Raw genomic sequence first — 12,073 nt, 5'->3', positions numbered from 1 at the left:
TGACAGGTTTATTACCGAAGCTCTGTTTTTCGCAAGCACTCTATCAAATAGACCTGCTGTTAAAATAGGTAGGAGGAAGTGAGAACAGAGGGAGACGATAACAAGGAAGCAGAGAATTACAGCCTACGGAGGACACAAAAACAGGAATGCATAATCAGCGTCTAGGAAATGTTTTCCGTCTTCTTAAAGCTGTAATATTTTTCCTTACAGTTTTATAGGTAAAATGGACTAATAGGTTAATTCACTCACTGGAATCTTAATTCCGGGGTTTCAATAGCTGAAAAAAGTGGTCTTGCTCCTCCTGCAGCAAAAACAAAGCCAACATTTAGAATCAAATCCTGTTGTAATGAGGTGAAAGAGGTATAGATTCTGAGAATACCTATCAATAATCAATGGACAGCAATCCATTTTACGGTTGGATCTGACAGTAAAGGAAAGTAAAGTTAACCAATATGGGTCCTTTAAAACTATAAGCCTTTATTTAATGGGAGCACGTTATTTTTGTTCCCCCCTGACTTCCTGCTGGGTCTTTCTAGCGCAAGTCTGGGTGACATATTGGGAAATAATGGATGTAGGTCAGAACGTAAATCATTAGTAGAAACAGTGTTGTGTAGACTTCAGAAAAGTTTAATGCCTTGTCCACACCAAATGCAAAGCAGATCTGGTCAGGTTTCTGCACACGCAGTGCAGTGGGTTGTGCCGCGTTTTTGATGCGTTTTTGCCGCATTTTTTATGTGTTCCGGGCCGTTTTTGGGCTTTCAGGCACTTGCATGCGTTTTTGATGCGTTCCCGAGCAGATCCAGAGCAGGTAAAATAGGGCTTGCCGCAGTTTTTTCACCTGCTCTGGATCTGCACGCTACGATGTGAACTGGAGCTCAAAATACCATAGGAATACATTGGACGCAGTTTTGATCCGGTCTGCACCTGCTCTGCTCTGGATCTGCTCCGCGCTTGGTGTGAACAAGCCCTTAAGAGAATGTTTAGCAAAATAGAAAGAAATTTGCAGGTGCAGAAAAAATATCTGTTGATCTGTCAGAAATCCAGTGTGCTCTAAGGGTGACCATACACGTTACAATCTGACCTTACAGTCTCTGTACAATAAACTTTAGGTCTACCAAAACTATGCAATATGAGGACCTACCTAAGCTATACAATCAGATCCTATCAGACATGCCCTTGCAGTACATAGTTGTTGGTAGATCGAAAGGAGAAATCCGATTGTAACGTGTGGTGGGCTTAAAGTGACATTAAAGCTTCACAGATCTTTAAAAAATGTGTGTAACTAGATAAAGGAGGATCCTACAGGATCTCACACAGGCCGCAACTTACAAAAGTTTGTGAATCTGGGCACGGGAGCGCACGCTAAAAGGCAACTCCATTGGAAGCAGCAAAAGAATGGAGCCACCTTCCGAACGAAAGCCATCTGCAGCACTGGGGGGAAAAGGAATAATAAAAGAAAGAGACAATCTGCAGACCACACGGAGCATCTCAGGCAGTAAGATTTATTTAGTATCATTATTTTGTAAAAATTCTGTGAAACTTTAATGTCACTTTTAAAGTAGTGATAAGCTCTCAAACTTTTTTTCATTAATTAATCCCACTCAAACAAATATACATTGCACAGCAAAGTACTGTATTTCTTTAAAGGTTTGCCCAAACACGTAGTCACTATGTTTCTAAAGAGCTGGCTCCAAATCTCTCTGCTCAACTTCCCTGTACTCCCTGTCCAGTACAAGATCCCGAGGGACAGCCCAGTCTCCAGCAGCTGTCCATCTACTAGTTTGGAGAAGGGAGGAGAGGAGTGACTTGCTGTGCTGTGTTGTCTGTGTATTTGTGGAGACACACACAGCTTACTAGCACACACAAGGGTATCTCTATAGGACACAGGAGCAGCCTCCATTGTAAGTGATTTCATCAGCATTTGAAAAAGCTTAAAAAAAAGTTTGACTTTAAAATCAATTTAACTTTCTGTTTGGGCTGACAACCGAGTACACGTACTGCACTGAAATCCCAAATAGTCTGAAAAACAATTCAAATTGTCATGGGTGGAAATGACTGCACCCATGTGCCTTCTTTTATGGAAACGACCATATAAAAAAAAAAATCAAGCCCAAATTTTAAGATGAATAGAATGAGGGGAATTTATCAAAACTGGTGCAGAAGAATCTGGTGCAGAACCAATCAGCTTCTCTCTTCAGTCTGTTAAGTTAAGATTTAAAAATGAAAGCGAGAAGCTGATTGGTTGCCATGCACAGCTACTCGAGATTCTTCTGCTCCAGTTTTGTTGAATTCCCCTCCGCATGTTTTGGAGAAATATCTCGGTAAATGACACGTAGATTTTAGTGAATTATATACTCAAGAGTTAAATAACGCATGATTTATTTTACCTCAGAATTTCATGAGGTATTAAGCTCTTAGTGGCTTGAGCTCTGTGCCCCACGTCACATGCATTCACTAAGACTAAAAATGCACAACTCACCCCTGTCATGCATCCTTGTAATCCACATTTGGTGCACGGATGACCCTCTTCTGGAGTAATTGTCTCAAACAGCAAAACCAGCACACAATGCTCTACCACAGAGAATCAAATCTTATACAAAATCATTGTGCATCGTGTGCTGGTTTTGCCGTTTTTGTCACATGCATACATTGATTTATTTCCATGCCACGCAGTGCTGCTCCCTTTACCCCCTAGAGCAGGGATGTCCAAACTGGGCTCTCCAGCTGTGGTGGAGCTACGAATCCCATGAGGCTTTGCAAGATTCTCACAGCTACAGACATGACTCCCGGAGAGAAATGCTTCATGGGATTTGTAGTTTCACCACAGCTGGAGGGACGGAGTTTGGACATCCCTGCCCTAGAGCCTTCCCACACACGGATTTAATAAATGCCAACAGGTGGTGCACTTTTCAAGGCATTTAGCTTAGTGAATGTGGTGAAACTACCATTTGCAAAGAATATCCAATCACATGCAAGGAAATTGAACAGCATTTTTGCATGCACATGATTGGATGGTGGGAGTCACCTCATTGACTAAGCTAAGGGAAAAGAAGAGCGTCACCTCATTCACTAAACTAAGGGAAAAGCAGATCTTCACCTCATTCACTAAGCTAAGGGAAAAGCAGAGCTTCACCTCATTCACTAAGCTAAGGGAAAAGTAGAGCTTCACCTCATTCACTAAGCTAAGGGAGAAGCAGAGCTTCACCTCACTCACTAAGCTAGGGGAGAAGCAGAGCTTCACTTCATTCACTAAGCTAAGGAAAAGTAGTGCTTCACCTCATTCACTAAGCTAAGGGAAAAGCAGAGCTTCACCTCATTCACTAAGCTAAGGGAAAAGCAGAGCTTCACCTCATTCACTAAACTTAGGGAAAAGCAGATCTTCACCTCATTCACTAAGCTAAGGGAAAAGCAGAGTTTCACCTCATTCACTAAGCTTAGGGAAAAGCAGAGTTACACCTCATTCACTAAGCTTAGGGAAAAGCAGAGTTACACCTCATTCACTAAGCTTAGGGAAAAGTAGTGCTTCATTTATTTACTAAGCGAAGGTAAAAGCAGAGCTTCACCTCTCTGGTTAGGCTAAGGAAGAAGCCAGGCTTCACCTCATTTACTAAGCTAAAGGGGATGCAGCACTTCACCTCATTCACCAAGCTAAGGGAAAAGTACAGCTGTATATCATTCACTAAGCTAAGGGAGAAGCAGAGCTTCATCTCATTCAATTAAGCTAAGGGAGAAGCAGAGCTTCACCTCATTCACTAAGTAATTGTCATGGGTGGAAATGACTGCACCCATGTGCCTTCTTTTATGGAAACGACCATATAAAAAAAAAAATCAAGCCCAAATTTTAAGATGAATAGAATGAGGGGAATTTATCAAAACTGGTGCAGAAGAATCTGGTGCAGAACCAATCAGCTTCTCTCTTCAGTCTGTTAAGTTAAGATTTAAAAATGAAAGCGAGAAGCTGATTGGTTGCCATGCACAGCTACTCGAGATTCTTCTGCTCCAGTTTTGTTGAATTCCCCTCCGCATGTTTTGGAGAAATATCTCGGTAAATGACACGTAGATTTTAGTGAATTATATACTCAAGAGTTAAATAACGCATGATTTATTTTACCTCAGAATTTCATGAGGTATTAAGCTCTTAGTGGCTTGAGCTCTGTGCCCCACGTCACATGCATTCACTAAGACTAAAAATGCACAACTCACCCCTGTCATGCATCCTTGTAATCCACATTTGGTGCACGGATGACCCTCTTCTGGAGTAATTGTCTCAAACAGCAAAACCAGCACACAATGCTCTACCACAGAGAATCAAATCTTATACAAAATCATTGTGCATCGTGTGCTGGTTTTGCCGTTTTTGTCACATGCATACATTGATTTATTTCCATGCCACGCAGTGCTGCTCCCTTTACCCCCTAGAGCAGGGATGTCCAAACTGGGCTCTCCAGCTGTGGTGGAGCTACGAATCCCATGAGGCTTTGCAAGATTCTCACAGCTACAGACATGACTCCCGGAGAGAAATGCTTCATGGGATTTGTAGTTTCACCACAGCTGGAGGGACGGAGTTTGGACATCCCTGCCCTAGAGCCTTCCCACACACGGATTTAATAAATGCCAACAGGTGGTGCACTTTTCAAGGCATTTAGCTTAGTGAATGTGGTGAAACTACCACTAGCAAAGAATATCCAATCACATGCAAGGAAATTGAACAGCATTTTTGCATGCACATGATTGGATGGTGGGAGTCACCTCATTGACTAAGCTAAGGGAAAAGAAGAGCGTCACCTCATTCACTAAACTAAGGGAAAAGCAGAGCTTCACCTCATTCACTAAGCTAAGGGAAAAGTAGAGCTTCACCTCATTCACTAAGCTAAGGGAAAAGTAGAGCTTCACCTCATTCACTAAGCTAAGGGAGAAGCAGAGCTTCACCTCACTCACTAAGCTAGGGGAGAAGCAGAGCTTCACTTCATTCACTAAGCTAAGGAAAAGTAGTGCTTCACCTCATTCACTAAGCTAAGGGAAAAGCAGAGCTTCACCTCATTCACTAAGCTAAGGGAAAAGTAGAGCTTCACCTCATTCACTAAGCTAAGGGAAAAGTAGAGCTTCACCTCATTCACTAAGCTAAGGGAGAAGCAGAGCTTCACCTCACTCACTAAGCTAGGGGAGAAGCAGAGCTTCACTTCATTCACTAAGCTAAGGAAAAGTAGTGCTTCACCTCATTCACTAAGCTAAGGGAAAAGCAGAGCTTCACCTCATTCACTAAACTTAGGGAAAAGCAGATCTTCACCTCATTCACTAAGCTAAGGGAAAAGCAGAGTTTCACCTCATTCACTAAGCTTAGGGAAAAGCAGAGTTACACCTCATTCACTAAGCTTAGGGAAAAGCAGAGTTACACCTCATTCACTAAGCTTAGGGAAAAGTAGTGCTTCATTTATTTACTAAGCGAAGGTAAAAGCAGAGCTTCACCTCTCTGGTTAGGCTAAGGAAGAAGCCAGGCTTCACCTCATTTACTAAGCTAAAGGGGATGCAGCACTTCACCTCATTCACCAAGCTAAGGGAAAAGTACAGCTGTATATCATTCACTAAGCTAAGGGAGAAGCAGAGCTTCATCTCATTCAATTAAGCTAAGGGAGAAGCAGAGCTTCACCTCATTCACTAAGCTAAGCGAGAAGCAGGACATCATCTCATTCACCAAGCTAAGGGAAAAGTACAGCTGTATATCATTCACTAAGCTAAGGGAGAAGCAGGACTTCATCTCATTCACAGGGAGTAATAACATTTACAGAAACAAGAACATTTCCTATTGAAATTCTTTTAAGGCTACATGTGTCATTTTTAATTATCGGCTAGAATTCTAGCTCCCAATTTACAACACCTCTCTTTGTAATGTGATTTCATCCAAAGACATTAACAGCTGGGGGTTGCATGTCATGCTAACAAGTGATAGAGATAATCATGTGGCTCTAGCATGCCTGAAGCGGCCTCCCACTGCACGATATCTAATGCAGCGAACAATGGATGGAGGTTTCTTGTTATGGCTGTACAAACACAACACATAAAATGATTGGAAGATGAATACGTGATATAAAAAGAAGCAATAGGAGTGAGGGCACTGCCTGTACGAGTTTACCGTTTTATGTCCACATTCTATCATGCTTTTTTATTTTTACCTTGGAGACTCAGAATTGTTCTTCTTTTTGGTTTCTAGGTAATACAGTTTTCCTTGAGGGACTACGTCCAATATTGGTATTACACGCTCAGCGAGGATGAATCATTTCTCCTTGAAATCAGGCAAACAGTTCAGAATGCACTTGTTCAATTTTCCACTCGGTAAGTAAATATTCAGTAACCCCCGTCTCATTCCGTCTTGTGTAAACTATGTTGTGTATAGTTCATGTTTGTGTTTCAGAACTGCAGCTGTAGAAACAAACTTTGTATAAGTTAACTACAGATCCGTGTTAAAGCGGACGTTCACCCTGAAAAAACATGTGCTCCCCTTTTTCATTGTACCCAGTGGGTGTTTCCTGGATAGGATTATCAGGTCACTGACTGTGCTTAGAGCTGCTCTTTAATTCAGTGCAATCATTTCCAATTTTTAGGTCGTGTTTGAATAAAATATATTATAACACAACCTGAAGAGTATTGACCTGTACTGATGACATCACTTTGGCCCCTGTTCACACTAGTGCGATTTGTCTCGCATCTGCCATCACAATGCACAACAATGGAAAGCCCATTATTCTCTATGGGGCCTATTCACATGTATTCAACATGATGCAGTGCGATTTTTGAACAGGTTCAGGTGCTTCTCTTGGTGCTATACAATGTGATGAGTTTTATTTTTAGTCCTATTGACTTCAGTGGAAGCACATGAAAAATGCATGCAATGTGCATTTTTGTGCATTTCAGTGCATGACAACAATGCCCCACCCTCCTAGCAAGCTCTACCTTTATTTCATCTTCAGTTCTCCTTCAGGTCCTCCTCTGTCGATTGACAGCAGGCAATGGGCGGGTGCAATAGCCAGTCTGCTATGGTCTATTGCAATTTAAAATAACCAACAGCAGGCTGGCTGTTGCTCCCAGCCACTGAATAAGAAACATAACACTGGCTTTATACCGCCGGCAGAAGAGGGGGCATGGGGGGAAGCAGAGGAGGATCGGGGGCAGCAGACTAGGATCGCGGGCATGGCAGCAGACTAGTATTGTGTGCATTGCAGCAGACGAGGATCGCGGGCACGGCAGCAGACGAGGATCGCGGGCATGGCAGCAGAGGAGGATTGCGGGCACGCCAGCAGAGGAGGATTGTGGCCACTGATGGGAAGAAACAGAGGTCTAGCGGGGTAACAATCAACTAATCGCAGAATCAACTATTTCTTATTATTATCGATTTTATCGATTAGTTTTAGCCCTACTTGGAGGCCAAGCGAGTGGAGTTTTTTGTGGAGCGGTGGATAGTCAACTCTGTCAAAAGCACCACAAAGGTCAAATAGCAAGAGTAAGGAGTAGTGGCCATTGTTTTTTGCTGTTAGTAAGTCATTAGTGAGTTTTAGGATGGCACTTTCCATGAAGTGTTGGGGGAAAAAGCCAGATTGTAAGGGGTCGAGGAGGTTTTCATCAGTGAGGTGGTGGCTCATGCGGTTGTAGATAAGGTGTTCTAAGTTCAGTGACCTGTATTAGACTTGAGGACCCACGAGGGACATTCTAGTGCCGACCGCCACGGGACTGAGGATCAGTCGAGTAAAACTTCTTTCGTCAGCCCCTTAGACGAAAACGAACACTTGTACATTGCAGGTTGTAGACCCACTGCAAGGGTTTTTTTTATTTTCCTGGAGTTCTTCTTTAAATCTGGTTTCCATGCAAGCCACTAAATACACAGTTAGAATACATATGAAAGTGCTGCCTTACCTGCCAAAAGATTTGCATTCCTGTCCATCCAGTACAGTAATATAAATCTGAGATTTGCATAGCCCAGCCATGTAGCAGAGTCCTGTCTAGCAGCAGCAACCTGTTTTTTCTCTACGTCTGTAGAGGAATGTTTACCGTTTTTTTTTTTAGTGTTTTGTATTGTTGTAAGCCTTCGCGTGTGCACCCTGCTACAAAGGCTGGTTATAAATGTATGCGTTTACCATCTTTTTCCATCTTTTCCTGTTTACAGTTCTTGTCCCTCCTCCAGCATGTGACTGGACAGTGAAAGAGGAAGCAGCAGACTGATGAGGTCAATCTGCTCTCGCCTCTTTAAACATGTTTTTTGTTAGCATATGAGTACTGCAGTAAAACTGATTTGCTCCTAGTGCTGCTTCTCTCTCTCCTAGTCTGTGCTTTGCTGTATAGGGAATTGTAGGAAGCAAATACCAAATCAAAACCAGGTATTTGCTCTGGTTACATTTGAAAATAATTTATTTAATGATGTATTAATTTATGTAATTTATATCTGCCTGGAATTCAGGTTTAATCATATTTATCACAGAGAAGTTATTTTGTACAAAGATACTTTGAAGAACATGCTAAAAAAAAATCTCATCTCTGTATAAGGTCAAAAGAAGTGGACTGGCAGCCTTATTTTACCACCCGGTTAGTAGATGACTTTGCCACGCATCTCCGAGCATTCAGGAAAGCTCAGCACAGAATGGCAGAATGGAAAGAGGATCAAAAGAAAGGTAATGCTGGAATCAGGAAATAATGTGACTTTCAACTGTTTACAGCTACATCAAAGTAATTGTTTCCTGCCTCAAGAAAACAGAAGGAAATCGGCGCTGTAATTAAGAAAACAGGCTGTCCTTGGTCAGTGCTTGCAGTGTTCGTACAATGAATATTTCCATAACATCTGCCACAGTCCTCAAGCCATGCACTACATGGCATAGATCAAATCTGTTAAAGTGTGTGTCTGGGCAGTATAATAAAAAAGGAATATCAAATGCAAATTTCCCCATGTGAAATGCCTTTAAACACCCTTGCAAGTACAGAAGAATTACTGTTAATCCAGCCGGAAATCCAGTGAACTCCTAACTTCCCTTGCCTCTACTCCATACTATCCCTAGCAGTGCCTTCAGCCCTGCCTAGTTCTCTTCTTCGCAGCCACCTATGTTATGAAGCTGAGGAGAGGGGGAGATGTTCTGGAGTCCAGCAAAACAGAACTAGGCAGGGCTGACGGCACCCCTGGAGATTGCAGTGCAGCAGAGGCAGAGTGTTCGCTTGAATAGGAAGTTAGGAGCTCACTGAATTTCTGGAAGATTAACAGGTATTTTTCTGTACTTGCAATTTTTTTAATGAGCCAAAACATGAGAGAGGTACAGTTTGTGATTTTTTGTTTTGTTACCTAAACCCTAGACTTTAACGGTAGACCTAATTCCGCTTACCTTCCAGTACCTTTAAAGCACAGGTCAGATGAGTTTTCTAGTTTAGAGATTTATTGTTCATAACAATGGCTACTTTTGGATATCTTATACTCTTAGGTGGTTTAGCTATCATGCACTAAACTTTATCAGACAACTAGACCATGACAGACTGTTCCTGATCATGTGGATATGGAATGGGGATAAACCGCATTAACAAATGCAGCTGGCATTGCTTATCTCTACTTCAGATGGTTGAACAAGTGGGGCGAGATAGCTGGTAAAACCAGAAAAAAATAGACATTTGATTGATGCTAGTAGTGGCCAGATCAAATGGCTGTCCTCTCATGTCTTTGGGTGCTTTTTTAATGGTAGAGTACCATACTCTTCTCTTACAACTATGTTTGGAGACTTCTAAGATAAAGATGAGGAAAGTCCACATTTGAGGTGTACTGCAAATCAACTGATACGTCAGACCAGATCTTCCTTTTTTAAGTTTTGTTTAGTTGAAATTAAATGAGAACTTCAAGCAGAAGCAAAACAAAGGGCAGTTCCTCCTTCACATCAGAGTCTCCCTAACATCAAAGCCCCCATTCACATCATAGCCCCCCTCTTTCACATCAAGAGCCCTCTTCACAGCAGAAGCATGACTTTGTGTGAAAATTTTGAGGCACCCCTGACAAAGTCAAAAGGCACAAAAGAAATAAGAGAAGGTAATCTGAGCCACGGGAAGAACATGACACCACACCCCTAAATATACATGTAAATCAACCAAAAAGAGAATGGGGCCTTCACTCTAGGCATGAAAAACACACTCCAATGCAAATACATCTCTTTTAAAATTAGATTATGGAACACCATAAAAGCATAAATATATGCCTACTGGTATTGAATCAGCAATACCACCCTCAATACGATGTTATTTAAAAGGCATTGGGCCTCTCTGGACTCCACGATCGCATGTTTAGCATCAGCATTGTCATAAACAATATTCCGAACCTCTTTAGTCATAAATAATATTGAATCAGCATAAAATGTCACTGTAATAAACTTTCTGAGGGTATGCATTATGCAGTGTGTTTGTCATGCCTAGAGTGACACCTCAAAAGCCCAATTCTCCTCTTGGAAGTCAAAAGGCACACCAGGGTGGGAAGGGCTGCTCTGGAACACCTTTTATCAATATTGTGCTCCATGTTGTAACTCTGTGGGAGGTGAATAATGTACCAGCAAGTAAACTGATGAACTGTTTTTATATTTGGACCAGAATTTCTGAATGGACACTCAACACAAGGAAAATTCCTATGAGATGAGAGTCTTTCTGTTTTCTTTTGGGTTGTTTTTATGAGTGGGAGCTAGAGGAAAGATCTGTAAAGCACACATCCGAGTTAAAAGCTCAGTTTACTTATCCAAGGCAATGATCACATGACACACCAGATCTTGAGTGTGTCAGTGCAGAGAGGAAGGCTCCCTGTTTGGCTGTCCACCTCATTATTTGGGCGACGTGGACACTCCCTATCAGCGGTAGGGTCCTTGAAGGCTTCAGGAGTGATGACTTCCCAGGGGGTCGACTGAGCGAGTTGGACACAGATTGCATTGCTGGATCACCAGCCAGCATACCCTGGAAGCGGTGACATCGAGGGACGCAGATGGCGGACTAAAGTGAGTATAGAACAGCTTCAGAATGTAAGTGGTGTTTGGGTGAGAAGCGGGTGGTAGGAAGGTGTGATGTTGCTGGAGATTGGCTTTACCATTGTTGCCACTAGTGTTGCCTGTATTATCTGTACATATTAACTTCTTCATGATTGTGTTGAAGAAAAAACTGCAAGATGTACTTTATTAAGAGAATCCTTGATTAGTTCCTCATGTCTAGGAATTTATACATCATTATTCTGGTTTAATACACGGCTGTGTTCTGCCAGCTAAATGTTTGTAATTGTATTTCCATTTATTTAGCCCTGTTTAATTTTTTTTCACAGACCTATTTTTAGAAGCTTCCCAATCAATGCAGTATCATTGAATACATTATGAAATCTGCAGTATTATTTATGATTGCTTTCAAAGTGATTGCGATAAAAACTTTTGCATGACTCAGATATGAAGTCATATTTGCTGAACCTGCTGGCTTTTGTCAGTCTGTTAACTGGTTTCACATCTGTTGGTTCCTTCTTGTTCTTTATTTGCAGATGCAGCAGAAGACCTTGTAGAAACGTTTTTCGAGGTCGAAGTTGAAATGGAAAAAGTTGTCTGCCGAGACCTCATCTGCACATCTTCTAAAGATGAGGAAGGTTGTTCATTTTAAAAAATTGTCTGCCTTGTTGTGGGTGGAAAACTTGCGATATAGTCAAACCACCATTACAGTAGTATATTCTGTTAATTCACAGAAACGTATCACGGGCTATCATGGCCTAAAATATTTTTAAAGTAATTGTGCTGAAGTATGTGTCTATGTCAGTATCAAAATTGATCCCTTTGTCTCTGTAGAGGCCTGTTGTCCCAGGCCTAGACTGTAATTGAGACTTTGACTTCTGATCATGTTGCGATTAAGCCCAAACCCCTGTCTTTCAACTGTCAAATGCCAAAAAGTAAAGTACATTTAGGGCCCATTCACACCATATGCTGCCCTGACACAGTGCCAAAACGCTGATCGCACTGCTTTTCTTATTTTTTTTGGTACAACTTTATTGAAATGTCACAACTGACATTTCATTCAGCTCTATGGGCACAGCGGGTTGCGAGGCGGT

General features: G+C 41.8%; 1 protein-coding gene across 1 annotated transcript in view; it reads left to right on the top strand.

The window, feature by feature from the left end:
• The window catches only part of SNX13 (sorting nexin 13), a 109,950-nt gene that overhangs the window by 49,035 nt on the left and 48,842 nt on the right, over positions 1-12,073 (top strand). Inside the window, exons 5-7 of the mRNA XM_018576335.1 lie at positions 6,209-6,330; positions 8,533-8,657; positions 11,516-11,617. Coding sequence (XP_018431837.1) covers positions 6,209-6,330; positions 8,533-8,657; positions 11,516-11,617 — 349 coding nt within the window. The remainder of the gene's footprint in view (positions 1-6,208; positions 6,331-8,532; positions 8,658-11,515; positions 11,618-12,073) is intronic.

Source organism: Nanorana parkeri, unplaced genomic scaffold (assembly GCF_000935625.1).
Source record: "Nanorana parkeri isolate BGI_ZX_2015 unplaced genomic scaffold, ASM93562v1 scaffold64, whole genome shotgun sequence".
Lineage (NCBI taxonomy): Eukaryota > Metazoa > Chordata > Amphibia > Anura > Dicroglossidae > Nanorana > Nanorana parkeri.
This window is presented reverse-complemented; position numbering and strand designations above follow the sequence as displayed.